General features: G+C 41.5%; 1 protein-coding gene across 2 annotated transcripts in view; it reads left to right on the top strand.

Annotated features, from left to right (window-relative positions):
* Tm9sf3 (transmembrane 9 superfamily member 3) overlaps positions 1-22,852 on the top strand; it is a 53,893-nt gene extending 31,041 nt beyond the window's left edge. For both annotated transcript variants that reach the window (XM_032891952.1, XM_032891953.1), the window contains exons 10-15: positions 11,785-11,924; positions 14,396-14,464; positions 18,340-18,486; positions 19,214-19,297; positions 19,410-19,486; positions 21,496-22,852. In XM_032891952.1, the coding sequence (XP_032747843.1) occupies positions 11,785-11,924; positions 14,396-14,464; positions 18,340-18,486; positions 19,214-19,297; positions 19,410-19,486; positions 21,496-21,563 (585 nt within the window). In that variant the 3' untranslated portion in view covers positions 21,564-22,852. The remainder of the gene's footprint in view (positions 1-11,784; positions 11,925-14,395; positions 14,465-18,339; positions 18,487-19,213; positions 19,298-19,409; positions 19,487-21,495) is intronic.
* Positions 22,853-27,660: the final 4,808 nt, after the last annotated feature.

The raw sequence follows: 27,660 nt of genomic DNA, 5'->3' as shown, positions 1-27,660 counted from the left end.
CCAGTCTGATGGCTACAGTTCCTCAATTGAGATTCTTCTCAAGTGTGTTACATGAACAACTGAGGCTAACAGTGACGACCTGTATCACTTTAAATCATAATCTTTTCTTTCTTGTTCCCTAAGATTGACTACTATTAAAATGTAAAATTCAGCATACCTTTAAATGTACCCTCTTTAAAAATTTTAGCACTTTAAAAGCCCAATGTCTCATTTAAAATCAAGTCTCTTTAACTGTAGACTCCCATAAAATCAAAACCATGTTATGTACTTTCCAAAAAGAGAGAACCAGGGCATAAGAACAACCAGATTTTTAAAGTAAACCTCCCCAGTCTAACAGCTGAGACTGACCCGGGCTCTAAAGAGATGCGGCAGCTCCATGCTGGAAAGCGCTTCCCATCACAGCATGCACAGCTTGTCCTGTGGCTCAGTCAGGGTCTACTCCATACTTGCTGATCTTCTTTGGATGTCTCCAGTGTGCTGAATCCTGAAGCTGTACCTTCACTAGTGGCCTCTGCTGACCTTTTCAGGGACTTAACCCCTGCCACATGGTGTTAAGCCTTAATCTCTCTCCATGACCCTTCAGTCCTGGCATTTCCACAGCATTATTTGCTACCAGTATTGCTAGCAGATTATTAATCCATTAGTGGATTGATATATTGGTTAGACCAGAGCCTGTGCGATCCAGGCGACTAGACTGTATGTCATTATTTAGCTCTGGCAGCTCGGAGCCAGCCACACCTTCAACCATAAGGGCCTTTGGGGTGAGTGTTTTATATCACTTGAGAATGGGGGCAGGACAGGCTTACCAGGGCATTCTGAGAAAGGATTGTAGATACGAAATCTTGTGTGACCTGTTAAGCCTCAGATGCTGAATTTGGTATTATAGGTTTTCAAAGAACCATAGTTGTAGTTTAAGAATTGCAGGGTATCATGGGACCCAGTCATCTTTCCATTCTAAACAGTGTTCACTTCAGCATGCACCCATAAATCCTGAGTTCTCCTGGTTTTGTCTCCAAGGCAATGGAATAGTTGGTAAGGGTAATGGGTGGTTTGTGTTGATTTCTCATTTTGAGGCCTGTTTTAGGTGAGGAGGGGAATCTTGAACATAGTCAGAAATATTCATAAGCTTTAGAAATTAGATTTCACAAACATAAAGGAAGATGTTCTTCATGGTTACTTGACTCAAAGTCTAGTATCAGAAACGACCACAGTGAGGAGATGGAGACCAAGTCAATGGTACCTTATACAGAGTGCCCAAGTGATTCTATGTACCTAGTAGTGAAGAGCTGTGAAAACACGGCTAGAAAGAGTATTCCCTTAGCTAACTGTGGATACTGACCAGGTAAACAAATGCATTTTATAAAGAAACTCTCATAAGAAAGCCTCAGAACATGGGCTCAGGGTCGAACAGATAAGATAGTTCTTTCTTCCTCTTTTTCCTTTTCATCAGGTGGTAACTTTCACACAGAAAAGGGAAAGGGAGCATTCTGATGAGAAGGAGATTAAGCTAAGCCCAGCTACTTCTGTTCAATGTCTTGGCTCCTGTGCAGGAGAGGTCATGAAACTGGGCCCAAATTTCCTTTTCTAGGGGAAAAGGAAGAAAGTAGATTCCACTTTACAGAATGAAGTGGATTTATATTGATGAGGCCCAGGATTTTAGGTATTAATTTTTTTTAAGGATGGAGAAGTAATGAGCTTTAGGAGCTAGTACAAATTCACTAAAGCAAAATGGCAGGAACACATCAGTTCCCCATTTGAGTTGATTTAGAAGACAAGAAAATCACAAGGGTGTAGAAAAACAGTGGAGTCTTATAGCATGTAATTGTTGAAATGTCAACCCACGCTAATGCCCGCTACTCACCGACAACGAGGTCTCCCCTCCCCCAAGGCTCTCCCCGAGTGGCGGTCCACCCAGTTTCCCAAGGTTCACTCATAGCTTCCCAGGCCATCTGCCCCGTTAGCCCCTGTGGTTAGCCTGCTCTAAACCCCTAGCCCCCTTATAATTAATACTCCAGAGGCTTGTAATTTATCAGTCAGATTTATATCAGTAAATCTTCAACCCCCAAAATACCCACACAAAAAATTCAAAACTCAATTGATACTGATACAAGCTGCTCACCTAGATTGGACAAATGTGTCCTATTCTCTGCCCTTCTATGATATCCATATCTACTTGTGACTATTTAAAACCACGTGGACTAGGGTCATCTTCTTCATCCATCTTCTCTCTTCTCTGTCTCTCTGGGTTCCCCTTCTTTCTCTCTAAAACTTCCAGCCCCGCCTTCTTTTTCCATTGCCCAATCACAGGCTCTAGCCTTATCTGACTAATAAGATTTCACCAGACCTCACCTGCATACAGATAGCAATCCACAGCATCCTACTGGACAAGATTAAGAAATGTGGCCAGAGTCACAGTAAAGAGGCTCTGAGCAGCACAGCGTGGGACATTAGGATGTTACAGTGCAGTATATACTGTGCTTTACGTGGAGTCTGACAAGAGTTTACTGCAGAATGCTGAAGTATCATCTGAGGAGACCTCATTGGCCTGCTCTAAGAGATTAGCTCTGGTGGGGCAGCATGTTTTGTAGTTCACATTGTGTCCCGTGCTGTCTCTCGCCAGCAAGAATATGTGGGAACACACGAATCCTTCTGTAGCCAAAACGCTCATATTTATTAATAATAGAGGGCGCGGGGCGCCAGCATGGCACGGCTTATATATACCCTAGCGCGGCGCATCCACACCTGATTGGTCGCTTACCCATGATCTCATAGGCACGCCCCGGAGTGGGCAAAGACCTGGCACGAAGGCACTCTTGCACATGCGCACACATTTAACTTCCTGAAAGGAAGTCGGCTGGCGTGGCGGAGGCCAGCGCCATCTTGTAATGGCGAAAGCATCCCAGCTTTCCATGCAGCGAGGGAAGCCAGCGCCATCTTGTGGTGGCATGTAATGTATTTTCATGCCTCTACATCTCCCCTTATTATTTTATTAATTAATAACAATAAATTATTGTCTAGGCTGGTCTAGGTCCCTGCAGTTACGTCCATCTGCTGTGGCTCCTGTCTTAGGTCGGTCCCTATGTCACAGCCTTATCAAGGGGTAACCCTATCGCCACTGGGCCCCTGTACTGTGCCTGAGGAAAGTTGCCCGTCTCTGGATACCACAGTGCTGTGTGACAGTAACTGTTAATGACCTAGGGCGAACTCTAAAAGGAGGCCAGCCAGAAGATGAGTTAGTGGGGAAATCATGATCACCCTATCGCGTGCAATGAGGAAACCTCAGCAATGTGGAAGGGCTGATCAAAGAATCATTGAGTCGCTCTCATCCCAGTGCAATGGATCCACAGATCCATGGGGTGCAAGAGCAGAGAACTCAGATACCGACTAATTTTTGAGGATAACCAAATTTTAGGGGAGGCCCCTTGTTCAATGGCCACAAGTGCTTGAGTGATAACGGCCTTGTCACGTTTCTGTTGAGATCTGAGTTTGCAAACCAACCATAGCATGAACACTAATCCACAGCATAGGGCTGCACCAAACAGAGCCACTCCCGATAAGTAGTGGGCACCTCATTTGGTTCACCTCAGCTGTTACCACCAAGGGCCGTAGTCAAGCCGCTCCTATAATAAAATTTAGAATTCCCAATTGTTAGCAACTACTCCAGAAAGTTCACCCACTGTGCTTGTCCAACAATAGATTGGGGGAGGGTAACTCCAGACACCATAGACACAATGGCTATAGCAGTAAATGGCTGCTACAATAGCAGCGAAAGTAACAAGGTCTTTCCCAGGACAGTTCAGGATCAGCCATTCTTCTCTGGAACAACCAGCAGGCAAGGGAACCATGTCTGAGATCTGTATAACCAGGACAGAGTTCCCCAGTCCACAGCAGCTTTATGCAGGTGGCATTCCTGTGAAGCTACAGACTGCAAAATGACAACACCAATTAAGGCAGCAAGAGTCACCAGGGGAATGAGGGGGGCAGCAACGGCTGGAGTCCAGTCTTCTCTAGCAAGCAGCAGTGCACAGAGGGTCAGAGAGCAGGCCACAGTGGGATGGGACACACGCAGCGGTAACACTGACTGCAGCAACGCCAAAATCTCTGTGATGACAAATGATGAGGGGGGAATCTTCCATCTTCCTCTCAGGGCAGAGGAATGACTCCAGGGACCCGAACCAGGAGAATCTTTATGCAACCAGGATCAGCAAGTCTCACCAACCACCTCTGGCAGCTGGGCACACCTTGTAGCATCCTGTAGAAAAAAACACAAACATTCCCTCTTCCCCATATAAAACATCTGGACAGGATCATGTCAATATGTGGATCTCTCTATTTCACCTAGGCAGAAGTATGCCTAGTTGTAGGTGCCAAAACTTTGGCATCCAATTTTAAAATTGAAATAAAAGGAGCATTATTTAGCATACAGGGATAACTCCTTTTATTTATTAACATATAGTAAAGATATTATTTATTAAGGTAAGTCCTCGAGGATTAAATTGAGGACACTGAGCACTTGTATTTATAAATTGACTTGTATACCAAATTATTGTCTCCAGCATTATTGTTTTGGATATATAAAGAATGAGATTTTTTGACAAATTGTTTCTATGTAAGGCCTATAATCTGTCTGGTATCAATGTCCTCCCTTGTTAAGGAGTCTAGGCAATCCAGTTTGAGTTCTTAAATGGTCTATTAAGGAACAGTACTTAGTGCTCTTAACCACTAAGCCATTTCTCTAGCACCTCACAAACTTTATTTACCTAAACATAAGCATTAATTAGAAATGTCAAAACCTGTAAATATTGTCTAGATTCAGTTGTACTAGAAATCTCTGAGCTGGCAGGGTGAGGCTGGGAATTGAAAGTAAGCAAATGGAATCTTCCTCTTTTCATATTAACTCCATTACTATTTTTAAAGAGCTGGGTCTATGGTTTTGTTTAGTTGTCTGAGCCAGAGCACTGAAAGGACAGTGAGTTGTCAGACAATTTACACTGAAATCACTCATTTTTATTAAGTAGAAAAACTGTCTCTAATAAAGCATTAAGTAATTGAAATCAATTGTAAACCACAAGCCACACATTAGCTATCAGTATGTGAATTGAAAGCTTGATTTAAAAACAGTGGCTAAACCACGGAATTTGATAATCTGTGTTGAAGCAATAGAAACTCAAGAGAATAAACAAGTGATCTAATCATATATGTAGCCTTTTCATTAGATGAACCACCTATAAATACACTAAGCGCATTTCCTATGGGTTGTATGCACAAATGTACAGGAAGTACAAAAGCATGTAAAGAGTAAAATTATCAATTTTGCCTGAAAAATTTGTATATGTAATAGGCCAAATATCAGTATTTTGTAATAACCAATTTAATTGCTGTGTGGAATAAGGTATGTTTCACCAGGTTTCTTTTTAAAATACTTTCATGACTCTAGCCTACAATTCTGTATTAACACAACTGAAGCTTTATCTCCAATGAGGATAACAAACAAAGACCTAAGTCCTCAGGTAAGGTGAGGTACTTAGCCAATTAACATATCCTTAGAAGCTTAAAATTAGTTTCAAATATTCTTTTCTGGAGTAGTGCAACAGCTACTCCCCAAATATTAAAGCTCATTTTGAGAGCAAAGGTTTGTAGTAAAAATTTCCATATACACTGAAAGATTTAAAGTTCTAACTTCTTACATTGAAGAAGCAACAAAATTACATAAGGCTATTAGCCATTCCTAATGATATCACTTTATGGGCTTTCTAAAATTATAAGCAAACTCACGAAATGAAAACCCAAAATCAATCCTCTAAATCTATCTTGAAATGGCAGTTGGAGTAAACAAACTGGCTGTAATGTTCTCACAAGTTTCAAAACCTCATCAATCCTTTGTAAATCCTGTAACAGTTTCTACCTGTTTGATTTTTCTTAATTACAAATAAGTTTGAGTTAGTCAATGTAACACTGGCAATCCTTAATCACAATCTTTAAGTTCTCCTTGTAACACCAGAGCACAACCACAATTTTGGAAAGTCACCTGAGTTCTGAGTACTGACTAGGCAGCTGTTCTTGGGGCAGTGGAATTAGCATCAAAATATAGATAGCTTCAGGGCAAACCACAACTTTGGAAAGCAAAACTGAACCTCCAACAAATGATCTAGTCTCCAAATTCCAGTCTCCAGTCTTTCCTTCATGCTACAAGGTTTGACTGCCAATTCCTGCATATGAACGCACGATGGTGTAGTCTCCAGCACCTCAACAAAGAGACATTGCCCTAAATTCTTTTAGAAGCCTGGTTTCTAGAATAAGAGTTCCATAAAAATATTATCTCAATTTAGACCTGTTTCCCTGGGTTGGCTCATGCCACATGTTGTCTAGAATGACTCCATCCAAATTACCAGTTTTATGTCAACTTTCTGTTACCAATATTATACCTTTTTAACCATATCTAATAACTTAAAAGCCAACAATCTATGACCAAGGCAAGTAGAGCATATTTATACATTTAAAACCAATGAGAAACAAAATTGAAGTGGCTACACATATCTTTAATATTTAGACCAAACACCATTTTTACCTTTTTAGCTATGATTTTAAGAGAAGCACCTTGTCACCTGTTGAGTCAAATAATAAGTCAGGGATTTCTCTAAGAGAAACAGCTATCAGCTCTTGTACCAAAGAAGCTGAGGAGCTGCTGGCGCCTTTAAGATCAGCTCGTGCAGACACTTAGCCCCTGGGCAGCTTCTCCAGCTGACCTAGACTCCGGGCTACAGGTGCAGGGCTCTAAAGGCCTGAGTGAAACTGCTTTTTATTCATTTGTTCTTTTTTTGAAACGAGTTAAAACCAAATCAAGATGTGAACGACCAGCAGATAAGGTTTTTACCATTTTTTCTTTTGAACATGAAACATAAAACATTTAAACAACAAGAAACAAAAACCATAGACATAAACTGACATATAGGGACAGCTTGGTGCACCAAGGACAGACAATAGACAAAGAGGGAAAAAACCAGATGGTGTCAGCAGAGAGGTAGAATTTTCCCTTTCCCACCACTTTCACGGTGACTACCTACTCGAGTGGAGTTGATATGGATGATGGATTGTCTCAATTCCTGGACTAGTCCATCAACGTGTTGAAACCAAATTCCTGTAAGATACTGAGATATATTACGGGATATCTGAGCAGCACGACTGACATTCACAAATGGTATGCAAGGGGTTGGGGATTTAGCTCAGTGGTAGAGCGCTTGCCTAGGAAGCGCAAGGCCCTGGGTTCGGTCCCCAGCTCCGAAAAAAAAGGAAAAAAAAACCAAAAACAAACAAACAAACAAAAAGAAAACAAATGGTATGGAAGTGAAACACAGTCCTGAATATTTTTACTCACAACCCAATTACATTAACTCCATCAAGCTGTGCATGGGCATTGAGATGTCCTTTTGTTTGATTCTCCTGAATAAATTTTCAGGCGGTCTGCCTCTATCAAGTCTGATCAGTATGACTCTGCGAAGCTTATAGAGCCTGATCACACCTTTTACAAGCACAAAGACAAAATTTTTCTCCCAAAATACTGTGTTCCTTTTATCTCCTCCCTTTTTCTCTCCCGGGGCGTTTTTTCCCCAATCTCTCGCCTCCGCATTGGAGGGGACTGTCTGCTTGTAATCTTTCCTTGCGCTCTTTAATTTTTTACCCAACCCTGTTTCTGACATGCCGCCTTGCCCCTCCTCCAGCGCTCTTTGCTTTGCTATTACAGCTGGGCGGCTCCCATGCGACCTCCAACGCTGCCTGGCGGTAGTTAGAAACTCAAAGGCCAATAGAGAAAGCCCGAGGGCTGCCAAAACGATAATAAAGGCATCTAGCAAGGGAGTGAAGTGGAACAAATCAAGGCTAAGCATTGTCTCTCAGGGCCTACCTTTTAAACACTACAGTTCTGGATTCCTTCCGCAGACGGAAGACCCCTTTTGGCACCTGGCGGCGTGACGCCCCAGGTTCTCGGCACCAAATGTCCCAAGGCTGTCTCTCGCCAGCAAGAATACGCTGGAACACACGAATCCTTCTGTAGCCAAACGCCATATTTATTAATAATAGAGGGCGCAGGCGCCAGCATGGCGCGCTTATATATACACACCTGATTGGTTGCTTACCCATGATCTCATTAGGCACGCCCCGGAGTGGGCAAAGACCTGGCACGAAGGCACTCTGCACATGCGCACACATTTAACTTCCTGAAAGGAAGTCGGCTGACGTGGCGGGGGCCAGCGCCATCTTGTAATGGCGAAAGCTATCCCAGCTTTCCACGTGGGGCGCAGTGGAAGCCAGCGCCATCTTGTGGTGGCGAATGTTATTGCGGCCCTCTACAACATTGTTTTCATAATTGTTACCCTATTCAGTTCTCAAAGGAATTAAGTAGAAAATTGGGCACAGTTATTATTGCATGGAGTGAAACTCCAAAGCTTGTGTGTAGTAGTCATACTGTTAATGGTGAGAATGGCTTCTGTTCATTGGGTTTGTTTTTTATATTTTTCTTCTTTTCTGTCAAAATGAGTTTCTCCAGGTGATGCACAGCCATGCGTGTAGGCAAAACCCCCATATACATACAAATTTAAAAGAAAGATTTCCACTTGTTCTGCATCAGTCCCTGCACTTGGTGCAGTTAGTCCTCTGAAATGTAGCCCAGCCAGTGAGCCTAGAGCTCATTTCTCTGGTGTGCTTCAGTCACATTGATGGTTTTGGGGAGAGGACTGCTTATTTGCGTACACATCCTCTTTAATGAATGTTAAAGACTTGTGCTCTGCCTCCTCTCCCCTTTCTCCCTCTAGACAGGGTTTAAGTAGAACTCAAAATGTAGACCAGGCTGGCCTTGAACTCACAGAAATCCACCTGCTTCCCAAGCACTGGGATTAAAGGTGTGCAACACCACACCTGGCCTTATCGTATTTTTTTTACATTTGTGTGTGCACTCAATGTGCATGTGGTGGTGGAGAGGCGAGCATGACTGTGCTAAAGTGCAGGTGTCCTGAAGAGGACAAGTTGTGGGAAGAGGTCTGTTGTCCTCTCCTTCACTGTGTGGGTTCCAGAAATCAAATGCAGGTGGTCAGATGTGGCAGCAGGCACCTTATACCCACTGAACCACCTGCCCTTATTGTTTTAGTAGCTATCCCTTATTAGATGAGAGGAGTGTTTTATACATTGGAGGTAGAAGTTCTCTCTCTTAAAAGTATTTTGCATCAATAGTCTCAGTAATATTCTACTATTTTAGGGCTTGCCTTTTAATTTTCTATTTAAGGGCAAAATCACTAAATTTGAAGAGCAGTATATTGATAGATATTGATATTTTTTTTCCAGTTTGACCTTATAGTTGTTCTATTTAGGGAGTCTTTTGCCAAACTGAACAGCAGCAAGCGTTCTTTGCGTGTTGTGCTTTAGACATTCTGCAGCTCTGATGCCCTGAGATTAGTAGAGTTATCTTTGCACAGAGCGCCCTCTGGTGGAAGGCTCTCTTTGCTGGCGGCACTTCTGGGTCACCTGCTGACAGATGCTGACAGATGCCATGGGTACAGATGGAGACACGGTGGACATGGGGAGCTTCTGTCACCTCCTTAACTGAATTGCCTTATAAAATAATACTGTGTACAAACTGCACTAAAAACTGAATACTTAGGGATAAGTTTAACAAAAGATGTACAAAACCTGAACACTGACATCTGAGTCAAATAGTGCTGAGAAAAGTTATATGTAGGTAAGTCAGGAGGCGTTGCATTTCTAATCCATCCTGTTTAGATGTCAGTTCTTCCCCAAATAAAGGTACAGATAGATTCAGTGCAGACCCAGTCAGAAAGTCCTTTGTAGAAATCAATATGATGCAAAGATTATTAAGAATCTTCCAAATCAATTTTGGAAAAAGAATCATTCCAAAATGTATAAAAGTTGTAGTAACCAAGACACTGTGGTCAGACTCCCAGCTTGCAGGAATTGGTTCTCTCCTGCCGTGTGGTTCTGGGGGCAGAACTCTTGGTGTCTGGTACCTTTGCCTATTGAGCCCCTCCACTGGTCCTTTCTTACTAAACTTGTTTATTCAGAGACAGGTTCTCTCTTCATACATGGTCGCTGCTGGCCTTGAGCTCCTGGCCTCTTGACTCTACCAACCAAGTACCAGGATCAGTGACATCCACCACCACACCTGGCTAAATTAGCTTTTAAGTCCTAGTTGCTTTCGTGTATTTTTCCCCTATATTTTTAAATTGGCCATGAATAAAAATTTTACTTCTTTTCCATCCTTCCCTTCCTCTTTTCTTCTGTCACTTTCTCATTGTAGTGACCAAACCTCTAGCACAGTATTGAGCAGGCGAGGCAAGTGCAGATTGTTGCAGAGTTGGGAGGGCATCAGCTCTGCCTTTAAGGAAGATGTAGCCCTTGCCTGTCTTAGATGCCCTTCCGCAGGTAGTGGAGTCTGCTGTTCCTGGTTATCAGAGTCCTCTTGGGAATGAACGTTGGCTTTTGCAGCAGTTTTACCCTGCATTTTTGGAGATGCCGTCTTACATTGGTCCTGTATTTCTTTAATAAAGCTCCTCCTAGATTTGGTTTTGTGTCTATATGAGAAATACTGGTCTATAGTTTTCTTCTAATGTCTTTCTAACGACATTAGCTTTCTGCAGCATGTTTTTCATTTCAACTGTACTCTCTTTTTATGGACCTTAAGTAACTCTAGAAATAGAATGAGAGTTATGAGCCAGCACGTTGGAACTCTGGACAGTTAACAGGTTTCTTAGACCTTCGAGTTGGTAGTACCCTGATTATGGGATCTATTGATCAGAATGCTTGATTTGAGACTTCTGATTTTTAATAAAGTCATAAAATAGGAGTTTAGAAATGAGGCTATAGAAATTATCTGCTGTGAGCAGGAACCAGAGAAATACTTGCATATAATAATGTCTGGCAGTGATACATTTCTCAGGTGATGACCCTGAAATTCTAGCAACTGGTACAGAGGCAGGAAGATATAAAGTCAAGGCTAACCTGGGCCACGAAGCTCCTCACTTCATCTCCCAACTGTAAAATCGAGATCGTAGAGCTAATCAGTTCTGTTCTGTAGAACTGTTCCATAGTGGAGATGTCTTAACCAGATACTCTCCAGAGAACGTATGTCTGTGTCCTCTAAAAACATCACAAAAATAAACATTTTCATAATTATGACTCTTCTATGATTTTAGACTTTGAATGGGCAGTGTACCATTTGGATTATTTTATATAAACACATGCACATGTTTCTGTTCATATTCTAAGGTGTTATAGAAGAGAAAAGTACCCTGAACCCAAAAAAATCTGAATTTAAAATTTGGGCTGGATGTACTAGCTGTGTGCTCATGGAAAGTTAGCCTCACCTCTCAATGTTCTTCACCTTCTACTTAGGGGACTAGCATTCGGGGAACTCCTTGTGCGTATTAGGAGCTCAGTAAACTATAATCAAGAAACTTGGTTAAAATAATGAAAGATAAGGAGTAGATGAGTAAAATACATGACAGTTGGCAGGGAGAGATCTAAAGGTGCTGTCAGGGCAGCCTAGAAGTGTAGCACAGTGTGAGCTGAGGGTGGGAAAGAGTTCAGCGTGTCTTTGATTCCACATGAACATTTTCTCCTGTTTCCAGTGGTGTGTTCCTGGTGCCATTTTAGCCCTTACTAGAAGTTAGCATTTTCTCTGTGATCACAGGTTTTGAGTTTTCAGGTTTTTTTCTCTTACTTGTTTTTCTTAGTGGTTTGTTCTCTGAGTAACCACACACATTTTTATTTAACTTACAGGTGGCCGTTTGTTGCATCTGTTTTTTTGTCATCCTTCCTCTAAATCTCGTTGGTACAATACTGGGCCGCAATCTGTCAGGTCAGCCCAACTTCCCTTGTCGTGTCAATGCTGTGCCTCGTCCTATCCCGGAGAAAAAATGGTAAAGAGATGCTAATGCTTATTTGATTGTTGTCACAGTGGATAAGTTCTTAAGGCTCTTATGTGCATGTAACTTTAGAAGTAGTGTTTGTGCTTGTGTTTATGCAAATGATTATATAAGTTTAAGAATTTGTTCATTTTCATTTTCCCATCAACCCTCATTGTAAAGAGTATAATAAGTTATGCCCTTATTTTGCCATCTGAATGTTGGTGCCATTCACATGTCAAAATTGTGATAAATAAATATACCAGTGTGTAGAGGTGGGTGGGAAGTAAAGCTCCAACAGTTCTTTAAGCCTGCAGGTCAAATGTGGCCCTGCCTGTTTGTGTAAATAAAGTTTTATTGGAACATAGCCATACTCAGTCTTCACGTACTAGCTGTGACTTCTTTTATTCTCCAGCATCAGAGTAGACAGAGCAGTCGTTACGACGAGGCCATATCAACAGCAAACTCTGAAACCCTCTCAACTGCTGAAAGATGTGCCAACTACTAGTTTATACTCTCCTTTTCCTTCCAGATACTGTATTCTAAACGTTGGCCTGTTCATTCCCATATACGTCTACCAGCTGAGAGATGAGTTAAGATCAAGACACAAAACAATCCAAAGATACACTAATTTGATACTTCTGTGCTAAAAAAGATAATAGGAAAACATTAAAAGTCTTTGTTTTCCATAACTAAACCATTATCTTCCTATAAACAGAAAAGTTTGTAGGAATAGTAAACATTGCAGTTTGTAACACTGTAGACTGGAATCTGAGCCGTGTTTCAGATAGCATTGGTCAGTGCTACGTGGCATCAAGGACCAAGGGTCAATGAAGTCCCATGGTGCAACATGGGTGAGCACTGCCAGAAACACCTTGGGTTCATATTTGTTTGATTTTGAATTAATTTTTGGTCATTGAATGTTCCCAAACCTTTTACTCTTGTTGAATTTTTACAACATACACATTCAGTTTTATGACCCATAGTCTAAAAGCTTTGATTAGGAGGAGAGTGACCTATTCCAATTTTAGGAATTACTATGTGCTTGTGTTTGTTATATTGGTACGATAAGAAACTTTCAGAAAGAGTTTTTAAACTACTTTCCCCTAAGTCGGTATTATATTACTAGGTCCCGTCAATATTCTTGTGCTGAACTCATTGCTGGGAAGAAAAGGAGAAGCCTAGTCAGAAGCCGGGGAGGTCTTTGAGAAGTGCGTTAGGGAGAGGCTAAGCAACGTGTGCCCTCACCAATCCATAGCCACTGGAGGTGTAGGAAGGCTCGACTGTGGCATCATTTTCTTGTTGGTTTTTAACCATATGGGAACCAAAATCATATGGGATGGTTACCTAGGATGGATCAGTTTTAACCTCAGGACCTTGGCTTTCTATAAAAACAAGGAAAACGATAATAAATGACTTTAAGTTTGTTTTTTTCTTTCTGTCTTTTCTTGTTTTGAGATTGTTTTTGTTTTTGTTTTGTTTGTTTAGTTTGCTCACCCCAGAGTTAACAGTTTGGTATCTTTGCTTGTCCAGATGCTGTTCTAGGTCTTGGGAAGACCTAGGCAAGTGGTATCTGCCGTAAGTCAGTAGAGTTACAGTAGTCAGTGCCGGAAGTCAGTAGAGTTACAGTACAGCATAGTCAGTGCTGTAAGTCAGTAGAGAGTTACAGTTCAGCGTAGTCAGTGCCGTAAGTCAGTAGAGTTACAGTACAGCATAGTCAGTGCCGTAAGTCAGTAGAGTTACAGTACAGCGTAGTCAGTGCCGTAAGTCAGTAGAGAGTTACAGTACAGTGTTGTCAGTTCTGTGGTGGAGGACGTTGAGTCATCCCGATGGGGGAAGGAGAGTCAGTCATTCTGAAATACAAAGGAAAGCGAGGCTTTGAGAACGGCCCGTGCCTACTGGAAGGAGAACATGAAGTGAAAGCATTCCAGGTAGAGAATCAGCGATTTCATTCCAGGAGCGTTGACTAGAAGGGATGAGGCTTGAATTTTCACTCTTAGTCTTTTATCCTCACGAATCAGAACGGACAAAATGTCCGTTATTTAATCTGTTGGAAGGGAATCAGAGCCAAGAAGAAAGTGGAAAGAGCTGGCAAGGCTGTTTAAGAGAACTTGTTTCAGATCGGGGCCACTGGACTTCTTTTTTCCCCTCCCCTTTTTAATTTCTGTAAGTAAATGCCTATAGAATTCTCAGAAGTTACAAAAACTGGGAAACTGGGAGTAAATAATGTGTTTTTTGTTCTGCCAGTAGAAACAGTGTGTCTTCCTCAAATACTTCACTCAGGCTTTAATACTGGATGTAAGTGATGACGAATTTGAAGTCTCACTCACATTTTTATGCCTGTTTGGATTTTGATTTTTCTTTTATTGGTTTGTCTTTATCCATTGACATGAATTTTAAAGTATGAAATGCCACCTATTAATTGAGATTTGTACATATTATGAAAATCGTGCTAGAAATGTAATGTTAATTTTAATATTTTCCAGGTTCATGGAGCCTGCAGTTATTGTTTGCCTGGGAGGAATTTTACCTTTTGGCTCAATCTTTATTGAAATGTAAGTTTCGACAACATTTTTGTGTTTTGAAAGATTTAGTTATGACAAGAATTTAAGAATTAGAGTCTGTTAGATTGGTACAGAGTCATCAGATAAGGTGGTCTTTCTGAAGTCAGTTTTGCACATCTGTGATAAAATACTGAGGTTGCTAACTTTTGTAAAGAAATAATTTTATTTAACTCAGGGTTAGAAAGTCTATCTAAGTCACAGTACATCATGAAGAGGACAGCGGGCACCTGGAAGCAGGAGCTGAGACAGATGAAGAAGAGCCCTGCTTCCTGGCTTGTTCTCCATGGCTTATGCAGCCTGTTCTGTTCAGTCCTGCTCCACTGCCTGCGGTGGTCCCAGCTTCTTAAATCAATCATTGTACGAGAAAAGGCCCCAAAGGCTTGCTTACAAGCCAATCTGATAAGCCCCCCCAGATTATCCTATCTGGTGTCAAGCTAACAAAAACAAAAACTAAAAACAAAAGTTTAATCAGCACAGTTGACCCTTTATCCGCTTGACACACAAATACATCACCATTTAACCATAATTTTCCCTTTTTGTTTATCACCCAAGATCTCATATCAGTCGCACAATATAAAACATAACTAACTATAAAAGTCCTATAGTGTTTAAATTTTTCAACACTTAAACATCTAAGAATCCTTTAAAAATCCAAAATGTCAACTGTATACTCTTCTAAAATCAAGCTTCTGCTTTACTCTTGAGAGAGAAGAACCAGCGAGGGCACAGTCCTAATCAATTCAGACCAAACCCAGACCCTTACCAGTGCAGACCGCTCGGTGTCGAGCACCTGTGGTTCACTCACAACCTTCTGGGCTCCAGGGCGTGGGCATTCCCACTGCTCTGGCTCTGCCCCCCACAGAGCAAGCTCGTAGGCTCCAAGTGGCTCACTGCGCAGCACTGCTTATGCTGGGGCTGCACGGTCAGCAAGGCCTCTGGCCTCTCGCTGTGCCAGCCTCCACTTCTCTCCTTGACCTCTCCAGTCCTGAGCTTTCGTGCCACATTTACAGTGCAGCTGCCAGCTGGAGACGCAGCGAGATGCAGCTTTGGCCTCTCCGAACCACAGCCATTTGTGCTGACACCAAGGAAATGCTCCCAGAGGACTTCACTTTAGTGATGCTGTTCCTTTAATTAACCAGCTTCAATTGCTCAGGAAGGCAAAGGTTTCACTTCAGGGGTGGGTGTCTCTTGTTAATCACAGCTGATTCATAAGCACCAGTTCACCAGAAAGCACAGATTCTTAATTCAAAGTACCTACAGAAAAAGCCCAATAGACTGACTATTTGAGGGATTCTCAAAACTTCCTCTGAAACTTCATAAGCCGGTTCTCCATCATCTGCACTTTCTCAGCATTATTTTCAAGTTCCCACAACAGCCCATAAAGTCCTGAACACTCATTCCATGGCTTTTCAGCCTAATGTTCCAGACTCCTTTCAGAATTCTCCCATAATAACATAGGTCTGTTACAGCAATGTGCTCATTCCTGGTACAATTTTTATGCCTCAGTTTGCTTTTTTTTTGGCTGATAAAATACCAGCTTGGGGAGATGGATGTAGTTGGCATATACATCCCAGTCACAATCCACAGTGAAAGGCAGGACAGGATCCTGAAGGCAGAAACTGAATCCTGCTTACTGGCTTGCTCCTGTGGCTTGCTCCGCCTACTGTCTTGTATAACCCAATAGCACCTGCCCAGGGGTAGCAGTGTCCTTGGCCTTCTCATATCAACCAGAAATGCCCCAAAGGCTTGCCTACAAGCCAGTCTGATGGAGGCATTCTCCCAATTGAGCAACTTTTCCCCAGATTGTTCTAGCTTGTGTGAGGTTGACAGAGCATAACCAGCACAACTCCTAAGTATAAATACATAAATAGAAAGGTGTCTTTTGTTGCCTATCAGCTGTGGGTATCCTTCAGGAATTTGTGGGTACCTGGAAGGGACTGGACAGTGTCACTCTTTTTTAATAGAACCAATTTGGAACTCTGTACTTCTCTGACAAGCCTCACTCCGACTTACCCTTTACTGTTTCCCCTCACTCCAGTTCTCCTAGTAACTTGAGGTCACAGCCTCTCCTGCTTGCCTAGGCTCTCTCTTACGTTACCTCCTCTGCTCTCTCAGATCATGTTGATTTTAGTTTCTTCACACCCTGTCCTCCTGGAGTGACATGTTTAACTTGAGTCCAGGTTTCTTGTTTTATTGTGTTTGTATGTTTACCTTTGCGTCTCTTCATGCCGATCTTCGCTAAGGACTTTCCATCGAGGTGAGATCATACGCTCCCTCCATGTTGTGGCCAGCTGGAGGTTCCTAGGGGCTGATTCTATTCATTCTCTTAGTTTTTGCCCTTTTGTTGAAGATCCGGCCATGATGAAGGTTTTGAGGGGTTTTGTTCTTGTTTGTTTCTGTCCTTTTACATGTATGTGTGTGAATACTTGCCTACATTCATCATGCATGTGTGCACTGTGTGCTTGCCTGGTGCCTGTGGAGGCCAGAGGAGGGCGTCAGATCCCCTGAAACTGGAGCTACAGAGGGTGGGAGCCGCTGTGTAGATGCTGGAATCAAATTCAGGTCCTCTGCAAGAACAGTTCAGTGCTTTAAGCAGTGTCTGCTGTCCCCAGAATATTTAGTTTGCTTATTTACTTAATGAATTCCTTTGTTTAGAGCCAGTCCCCTGCTTCTGTTGTTTCCTATTTGAGTTTCTGCTGGCTCCCCACCCCATCCCCACGGGCCTGGTCTAGTCCTCACTGCATTGCCAGCGTCTCACCCAGGCCTGTAGAGGAGCCGCCCTCGTGGAGTGCACATCGGAGGCCGGGGTTGGCTCGTCACAAGTTTTCCCCAGGGAGTAACCTCCTAGACAGTAGTGATGTTCCCTACAGTGCTCATCTTTACTGCTTGCTTGCTTTAAAGGGAAGTGCATAAAATAAATGTCTTATTTTATTTTATTTTTTTGAGATTGCATATAATTACATGATTTCCCCCTTCCCTTCTTCTCTTCAAACTTTCTCATGTCACCCCTTCATCTGTAACAAGGGATTTGTAAATAGTTTTTGAAAGGATATGTGATTGAATAAGTGGATTACAAAATAGGAGAGAATTTTTTTAAAAAGAACTAAAGGACTGTGTTCTGAATTAAGGATGTTCGAGCAATGGATTTTAAAGAGATTTTTTTTCTTCTTAATGAAAAATATTGCTGCTCTTTCTCCCACTGTCCTCTAAACACAGTGCCAGTCTCTGTCCGACTTGGGCTTCCTAGTTTGTTTGTTTTCTTTTCTAATTCTGTATATTCTTAGTTTATCACTTGTTTTTCTATTTAGTAGAATGTTTTATAAAATTTGAAATATGTTACTTGGGTAGTGTTGTGTCTTAAAAAATGGAAGAATGAAGGGATTGGCTTTGTTTCACAGATGTAGATCGGGGCTGTTCTCATTTGTTCCCTTCCACGTTTTACCTTTTCTTTTTTTAAGATTTACTTGTTTTAAATATGTTAGTACACTGTAGCTGTTTTCAGACACACCAGAAGAAGGCATCGGACCCCATTACAGATGGTTGTGAGCCACCATGTGGTTGCTGGGAATTGAGCTCAGGACCTCTGGAAGAGCAGTCAGTGCTCTTACCTGCTCAGCCGTATGTCTAACTCACATTTTAACTTCTGTAAGCTGCTAATTTAGTCATTTTGCTCAGAGATAAATGCCTTTTTAAAGAGTCTGCTCTTTAAAAAGAATAAATCTTTTTAATATTTAATAAATGAGAGTTAAGAGAAACTGTTGGGAGTTACTTGGAAGGATGATAACAAGTTGACATAAAGGCGAGAGCCAAGATAACTTGCCGTGAGGGCAGATGAGCTTCAAGGATGTCCTCTTGCCTCTTGTCAGGTACTTCATCTTCACGTCCTTCTGGGCATATAAGATCTACTATGTCTATGGTTTCATGATGCTGGTGCTGGTCATCCTGTGCATTGTGACTGTCTGTGTGACCATCGTCTGCACATACTTCCTGCTAAATGCAGAGGACTATAGGTGGTAAGTGCTTCCGGTGGACCCTGTCAGGATTATAGTATCTTTTTTATTGTTTGGTCTTGGAGACAGGGTCTCTGTTAAGCAGCTCTGGCTATACTGGAACTTGCTATATAGACCAGGCTGTCTTCAAACTCAAAGATATCCTCCTGCCTCTGCCTCCCAGGTCCTGGGACTAAAGGTGTGTCACCACACTCAGCCAGTATGTTAATATCTTAAAATAGGTTTGCCTCTAACACTTGGTAAGCTGAAGAGAGGACTGCAGACTGTGCTGCTTGAGAGAACAGAGGCCTGGGCAGGGCAGGGCACACTCGCAGTCCCAGCCCTGGGGCGGCAAATGAAAGGAGGAGTGAAATGAAGAACAGCGGGAAGCTGCTTCTCGGGCTGTGAGGGCGATGAGAAGTTTCTGGGAAAGTCAGCCAGAGCTCTCTGTCCTGTGTGAAATAGCTCTGCACAGTGTTCTGCATTGAGCTCGGGAAGAAGCATCTTTCTGTTTTAAACTTCAGTCTAAAAAGGGAACTGGAATATTTTAAGTCACTCAAAGAACCTGACCAGACTTGGGAATTCCTAGTTCCTTGGCTCTGCTCTGTTACTATTTAAGTATAAGGTACAAGTATTTGTTTTTAAGCATACAGAATTACAAAGACTATTTTTGTAAACTTCTTTGCCTTATAATTTTGAGTGCTATTCTTTCGAAAAGCATAATTTGTTTTAATTCCGTTTTTTATTTCAGGCAATGGACAAGTTTCCTCTCTGCTGCATCAACTGCAATCTATGTTTACATGTATTCCTTTTACTACTATTTTTTCAAAACAAAGTAAGTTGAGTTTTTCTCTCATGTCTTAGGAAACTATACTTGTCCCTTAAAACGTAAAGCCTCAGACTGAAAGAAAAATCTATGTGTTGACTGTTATTTTCTTGTATTGCAGGATGTATGGCTTATTTCAAACATCATTTTACTTTGGATATATGGCGGTATTTAGCACAGCCTTGGGGATAATGTGTGGTAAGTGTTTTCTTCTCAAGCCTAACAAACCGCAGTCTGATCACTGGAACCAGAGAACCGACTCCAAAGAATTGTCTTCTGACCTCCATGGGCCGTGTGGCCCAAATGACTCTCCCAGTAATAATTAAATAAAAACTAAGGAATCCTGTTCTTTTGCTTTATCAGGAGCATCAAAATGAATTCAGAAGTTTGCGTTCATGCTTTTTGACTCTCCCTTAAAATCTGTCCTGCTGGCTGATTAATTTCAATTTTTGTATATATTCTTCTAATCATGCTACATAGCACAGAATTATGTGATTAATTTCTCGTTCAGTGGGAATTGTCTTGTTTTGATGCTGTGTTTGCTGCATTGCTCAGGCTAGGCTTAAACTTAGTCAGTAAGCAGATGGTCCTCTGGCCTTAGCCTAGGTAGTGAGGGTTGCAGGTGTGTGGCACACGCTGCTTTAACATTGGCCTTTTAAAGCGTGTGGTCATTGGAAGGGTTGCTTTGTCAGCAGGTGTCAGGTGTTGCCTGAATGATTTCTGTTGGGAAGATCCAGCATCTGGAAGGCAGCACAGGCTACTGGCAGCAGGTACAGCATACCTGTTCAGTTCTCCATGGTGGACTTGGCTGATCATATCCCTGAAGTCTTGCCGTGTAACCCTGTTGCAAGCTTCCTATAAAATCGTAGTTCAAGCTAAATAAACCTTTCATACTCAGTGCTCATCCAAGGATGTTAAAGCAGAGGGTTGTAGATTTCTATTGGAGACACAGATGTGTGCATGTGAAGTTGGAAGCCATCTATAGTTCTTGCCCACCTTAGGTGGTTTCAGTCCTCTGTAATACTCTAAATCTTCTGTTTGCTAGCAGAGATTCCTTTATAAAGAAAGCTTTTGCTCATCTGTTTTGTTACCTTGAGATTTGCCAATTTGGTGAATACAATTGGTTCATGGATGTGGGTGTAGCTCAGAGTGCTTGTCAGAGTGCATGCAAAACCCCTTGGAGCCGATCCCTGGTACTGTTAGAAGAGTGACGAGTCAGGCTGTGCACTAATTAATTAATTAATTCAGAGAAAATTAATTTAAAAATTTTAAGGAATACATCCAGTGAAAAGTAGTCGATGATCACCTATCCAGAGTCCTTGAGTTTAAAAAGCAAAACAAAAGTATCCCCAAGTGTTTGTCTAAATAGACTACTTGGTTTGTTCATTCATTCATCTGCCATTCATTCACTTAGTCAACAAATGATCATTCAGTAACTTCCATGTGCTGGGGTCTTTTAGACACAGAAGGTTAATATTTCATTAAAAATGCTGTCTGAAATTGTGAACCCTATTTAAGAGTCATTGTTTGAAACCAGTAGTTTAAAACTCCTGAGCCACTTACTTCTCTCTTTTGTGTATTCCCTTAAGTATATGATCTTTGTGCAGCTTTTATAACCTACATATGAAAAGGAGACATAGAAAGTACTTTCCCTAGAGCTTCAACACTTCTGGGTCTTGCTTCTCTCAGTCCCCGAAGCTTCCCTCGTTACTTCTTCTTATGGCTCTGTATGGTTTTGGAAGTATATATTGATATTGCCGTGCATGGTCATTCACACTTCTAATACCAGCACCTACACAGCTAAGGCAGAAGGTTCCAGAAGTCAAAGATCGTCAGGGCTACATAGAAAGACTGTTGTCCAAAAAAAAAAAAAAAAAAAAATTAAATTAAATTAAAAAAGTAATAGTGCTTTAATGGGCTGGATCTGTCAGTATCAAGTCACTCTCTTGTGAGCCTCATTAATCCACAGTTACTGACCGTACTTATAGTAATTGTGATTCGACTCTAAATAATAGGGTAGGTTTGGCTGTAACAGATGCTTTTAAAGCAAATGATACCATTTAAGAAATTCAGAGAGACATTACTCTGGAATGCCAACATAAAGACATTACCTTGAAAAAGGAGTAGACCTCTCTAGAACATTTTAATATTTGTGAATGGCAGACCCTAGTCCCATTGTTTAAAAATATGTCATTTTATTTTTGCAGGAGCAATCGGTTACATGGGAACAAGTGCCTTTGTTCGAAAAATCTATACTAATGTGAAAATTGACTAGACACCTGAGACAGCCTGGAACTTCGGATCAGTTTCTCTTTCACGAGGGTGGAACTTGCACAGAAAAGAAGAATAATTGCAAGAAGAGATTTGGGCTTAACACTGGGTACTTTGTGGGTCTCTTTTGTGGATGGCTTCAAGTAACATCTGTTTCCATTGATCCTAGGTTCTTACTGACTGCTTTCTCCAACTGTTCACAGCAGATGCTTGGATTTTATGCAGTAGGCTTTACTACAGTACATGGCTAATCTTCCCCAAACTAGCTCATTAAAGATGAAATAGACCAGCTCTCTTCAGTGAAGAGGACAAATAGTTTATTTAAAGCATTTGTTCCAATAAAATAACTAGAGGGAAACTCGGATGCTAAAATTCCATACGCAGAAATCTTCCTGGCACTTGGTGTTTCTATGTATTGAAAAATGATGTTCCAGAAAGATTACTTTTTCTCTTATTTTTACTGCCATTGTTGATGTGCTGTGGGCGTTTTTATATATTGAACCTGGGTTCTTTTTGCCCTGTTTTGGTCGTCCCTCCATTCAACTGCATCTTTTTTTTTTTTTAAACAAATTAAAAACTATTAAATTCTGCATGGAATATATCTGCTGTCATCTTAATCTTAGTTGGATCAATCTCATTTATTTATCTTAAAATTAACCAGCTTTCTCAATTCCATCCAAAGAAGATACAGTATGAAAATAGAGATGTACTCTCTATAATACAATTTACTGTACAGTTAGCAAGCAAAGTGTTAAATGGAGAAGATGCTTGTTTTTATTAAACATTTGGAGATTTAGATAATTTACATTTTAACTGAATGTCTAAAGTGATTATCTTCCCCTCCCTACCCCCAAGTTAGTCTTACATCCTTTTTTTTTTTTTTTTTTCTTTTTGGGTTTCAATGAAGGCTTTACATAAGAAATTATTAAAAAAAACCAAGGGGGGCAATAAATGTATATAACATTAATAATGTCGTGTAGGTGTAGGTTCCCGGATGCACTTGGATGTACAGATTGACTGGAGGACTCTTTGGGGTGATGACTGGTGTAGAAACGGATGGGTTTGGGTGGCCTTCTACATCTTGCCTACCATTGCATGAAACATTGGGGTTTCTTCAGAATGTGTGTGTCATACTTCTTTTGGGAGGGGGTTGTTTTCTTCTTTTATGAAACTCCTACTGGAGCTAAATTTGTAATTTAGAAACATTTAATTTTGTTAATCCTGTCTGGGACATTTAAGTAACATCTGAAGCATTCTTGCTTTAGAATGTTCAAATAAAATTTCCTGACCAAATTGTTTTGTGACAGTAGATGTGTTTATAATTTGAAGAACCTGCTCAGAAGGCCACATCATAGAATCCAATTTTTAAAAAATAAAATATAAAGCATACTTTTTAAATATAGAGGACACCTATTAAAATCCCCAGACTCAGAGCCAGGTGTGGTAGGTTTATGCCTATAATCGTAGGACCACGGGAGCTAAGACGGAAGGAAGCTTGTGATGAATTTGAGAACGGGCTCAAGAGGGAGTTACTGCTCACTCTGAGTTCTGTTCTACTCTAGAAGACACTGCTTCAGGGGATAAAAAACAAAGTGAATGCTTGGCTACATACAGTTAGAAAGTATAAGTATCTTTTTTTATATAAAATTGTGACATACAAGTCTGAACATTCATTGGATTGCTGTGCCATGTAAAGTAGAAGGGACCGTAATGTTAGCTCATTTAATGGGTGATAAATAAAGGCTACAGTAATCTCAAAGAAATTATTTTCATTTGCACATATATTTTCAGGATCTGCCCATATTGTGAAATTTTCCTAGAATCATTGAGTTTCTGCTTTAGTAGTTTGCTATTGATGGTTTTAGAGAGACTCGGGTCATCTGTGTTACACTTCGTGTGAAACATGCATTCATGGTTACATGAGTTATTTTATAAATCGATGGGCTCTGTGTCTTAAGCTGAGGCATGTGACATCTTTCGGGTTTCGGGTAAGAGCTGTAAGCAGTGTGAATAGAGCTACGGTCAGTCATCTTTAACCCAGAATCTTGGGTTCAATGTCACTTACTAATTCTTATTTCTGTTTCTTGCCTGACCTTATGGTCTTGATAAAGGGCACTGTTTGTTTATTCTGTGTAACTTTTAAACATTAGTCTACATGCTGGGGGTGTAGTCTACATGCTGGGGGTGTAGCTCAGCGCTTGCTCAGCTTATATAAAACTGGGCTTCAGCCCCACACTGTGTAAACTGGACGTGACAGCGTGTGTTTGCAATCCTAGTGTTCAGCAGGTAGAGGCAGGGGGATCAGAAGTGCAAAGGTACCCTCAGCTACATAGTGTCAGGACTGTCTTGCACGATATGACATTCTATTCTAAAAACGAGGCAAACTCTCTGTCTAATAGAGTATACATAAGTTGAACAGCTAGTTTTTGCCTTAATAAAATGTTTTTCATAATCATGCAGGTAAGGTGTGGGGTTTTCAGAGAACATGGAGGTTTCAGGTGCACATATTTGTTCTGCTGTGGAACTCTGGAGTTCTTTGAAGTCTGCAATGAAAAATAATTTTTAAATGTATTAAGAGCATTAAAACGGATATAAACTGCTTTGAAAGATCCTTTATAAAATGACTTGTATTGATTGGTTTATAATTTCACACAGGGGTGACATGGTCGCAGGTGACTTAGCTCTCACTAGTTCTCAGTTAGTAGAATAGTTCAAACAATATCACTTATGTTAATTAGAATGGGCTTTTGTACTCCATTAATGCTGTATTTAGTTTACTAATATCTGCTCAGTTTGTCAGCTGACAGTTTGGATATTATCAAACACTAAGAACATACTGTGTCTTTAAGCATGCTTCCTGAGTGTTAGTTACACTAGACACTGCCATCCTCATGCTGGCCTCCCAAGGACAAAAGCAGGAAAGGGCAGTAAGGAGCTGACTGCAGAGATGCTCAGTGTGCTAGTGTATTGTGTAGGCTCCCAGACCACCGCAGTGGTTTGTGGAGAAACCCATGCCCGTAGAATCATTGTATGTGCTGTCTGTGCCTCACGGCTGGTGTCTTTGTGTTTCCACTAGCGATGGGTGGCCCTCTTTCTAACGGTAACAGTTCTTCCGAAAGCTCTTGTTTTAAGGGTTTATCCACAAGTTGTGCTCATTTTGATAAAGCATTTGTTTCCTAAATGTTTACTAATCACTCTATGCCAAATGTCCTGCAGAGGTTATTTTTAAACTTACTCAATTTTTACAAGTATAAAAAGGAAAAAGTATATTAATGTAATTTGTTTAGGAATAGCTACATACTGAAGGGCTTCTATACGTGAATTCTATGGGCAAAAGCCTTTTGTAGAAACCTGTATCTGGGTTTTAAGTTGAGATGTGAACATTTTAGTGCTTCTCTCTCTCTCTCTCTGGAACATGTGAGAGGAGGAGGATGTGCAGAAGCACAGATGTTCATGTTTTCTGTCATGTACGATTCTGTAGCTAAGCTGTTTTAGTGAAGGTGTTAGTGATCAGAGGATTGGTATTGAAGTATTGAAGACTAGACTAGATTTGCAGAAATCTAGGGTAGAACAGAAGAGGGGCACACACCTGCAGATGCTCTGCATGCCTTACGGTCTAGATGAGCATGCCTAAAGGCTTCCTCATTTAACGTCCCTCCTGTGTGCAGTGTGCAAAGGTCAAAACTTACTTCACAGTTGCCATAGAGGCTGGTAGTGAAGTTGCGGTGGACTAGGCGAGGCACAGTTTGTGATTACCCCTCACTAGCTTAGGTTGTTTGCAAATTTATAAATGCTGTAAGTCGGAGCTAAATGTCAGGAGGTAAAAGGTTCTCTGAAGGACAGCAGAGTTTTCTTATACAAACAGTCTCATTTGGGCTTCTCATCTGTGCTCACCTTGAACCTACAACCTCCATGGGCAGTCAGCAGGTGGGAAGACATGGTGTTCGCCCTTGTCACTTCCATTTTATACACACTGGGTTTGTGTATTCCAGTTGGCTTTTTAGTACTAGAAATCCCTCATATGATGTATCAGACACAATTGAGTTCTAATCTAGTCTGTTAATTTATCTAAAGTTGGAGTTTTTTTTTTTTTAAAGTAATAAAAATTAAATGTACTTCCCTTGGATGCTTGCTTTCTTTCCTTTGTGAAACAGGTAAACTGAGGCATGAGGGGTAAGATGACTTGGCATCATCAGCCTGCCTGCCAGGATGTGACTGATGGCGTCATCCCACAGTTAGGCAACTCAGGACTCAGCAGTTGTCAGGGCCCATGCGGTCTGCATGAGAACTCAGGCATTACAGAGCAATGCACACAGAACTCTAGGACGTGACCAGGTGTGACACTGCTGCAGAAGTGGCCAACAGCACAGTTTGCTGACTCCCGGGATGAAGGGTTTGATGTTTCAGGGCCAATTCCCATGCCTGCCTCTTCTGCGTTGTGAAGAAAACGATGTACAGGAAAGTGGAAAGAATGGTAGAGTAAGATTCCTTCTTAAAACTGTTGTGTTTCCTGTTCTTTTTTACTGCTTATAGATAAGCTTTGCACCACTGTCAGCCATATAGGTTGGTTAATGTAGGTTTCGCTGACTTCTGATCTTGTCTGGTTGGAAAACTAGGCATAGATTCTGTGCCTTAGAAGGAAGCCTGTTGTTACATACCCAGCTTCTGGATTCAGAAGGAAGTGGAACTACTCAGCATAATTTATTACAAACGGGCCTATATTCAGCCAAGTGGGGTCTGTGAATTACTCGAAATATTTGTCTGAAATGATTTACACTTTCAAAGTTTTCTATGAACAGGGTTTTTTTTTTAGACTTGAGGGAGAGTTATAACTGGCTGGTTTTCGTTAGCTCACAGTAGTTCAGTCTAAGTCATTACTACAGGACTAATCGTGAAGTCCTGGGAAAGTAGTCTACAAAGATACACTTGATTCAGGGTGGGTAAGTTTAGTCAGGCCAACTGAAATTAGCTTTAGTAGGGCAGATCCGAAGTGCTTACGCTCCGTAGATGTGGCTGTGTAAACAGGGTGCAGGTCTGTGGCCACCCAAGTGTTCTAGAGAGAGCCATAGAAGTGGAAGAGGCAAGACTGTTGGGTGATTGTAGATGTTGAAGGCTGCAAGCGTAGAACTTGAGAGGCATTGGGTGTCTGGGATACATGAAGGCTAAAGGAAGCTTTGAGGCGATGGTGGGCCTAGGATGCTACCACCTTGAGCTAAGATGGTCTTAGAGACATGGCGATTGTAACAGTAATTAGATATCTTCTTTAGAGAGCTCAGCGCGTCACCTCAGTGGTGGAAAGGAAGGAATGAGCCAGCAGAGAGCCTAACACGGTTCCAGGGTTCACTGCCTGCTCTGAGGTGAGGTGGGGATGGGGAGTTGGCCCAGGTAGGGAAGTAAAGCAGATTCAATGTAGATCTGAAGGGATCTGAGCAGCTGCAAATAATCGGATGCATTTGGGCAGAGGAATGACGATGTGACAAGCCAGACAGGACACAGACTTAAACGACCACCTAGAGATTTCCCACGGGGCCAACGATGCTGAAGGGTAACACATGAGCATGGAGAGTAGAGCCAAGTTGAGCAGTTTGCGATCATAAAGCCTGCTCTAAATCGACTTCCACTTTCCCCACGAGATTTAGACTTGTTTATTTTGTATGTACAAGTGTTTTGCCTACACATATGCCTGTACCACTATGTGTGCCTGGTGCCCAAGGAGGCCAAAAAGGGGACTGTAATTCCAGATGTTGGTGGAGCTGAGCATTAAACCTAAGTCCTGGGAGAGCAACCAGTGCTCTTGACTGATGAGCCATCTCTCCAGCCAACCCTGGATTTAGATTTGAAATACAGTTTTTAGTTTATTTGTGCAGAACATGACGATACAGGCCTATAATCCCATCACTTAGAAGCTAAGACAGGAGGATTACCACAAGTTTGAGGTCACGTTGGCAAGAGCCTGTCAAGAGGAAAGTGAGCATGTATTGTGTGCCTTTACTCCCAGCACTCAAGAAGCAGAGGCAGGGGGATCTCTGAATCTGAGGCTGGCTGGTACACGTAGCATGTTTTAGGACAGCCGGGGCTACATAGAAACCCTGCCTCAAAAA

Source organism: Rattus rattus, chromosome 2, assembly GCF_011064425.1.
Source record: "Rattus rattus isolate New Zealand chromosome 2, Rrattus_CSIRO_v1, whole genome shotgun sequence".
NCBI lineage: Eukaryota > Metazoa > Chordata > Mammalia > Rodentia > Muridae > Rattus > Rattus rattus.
The sequence above is the reverse complement of the archived record's forward strand: the minus strand, read 5'-3'. Positions and strand labels throughout refer to the sequence as shown.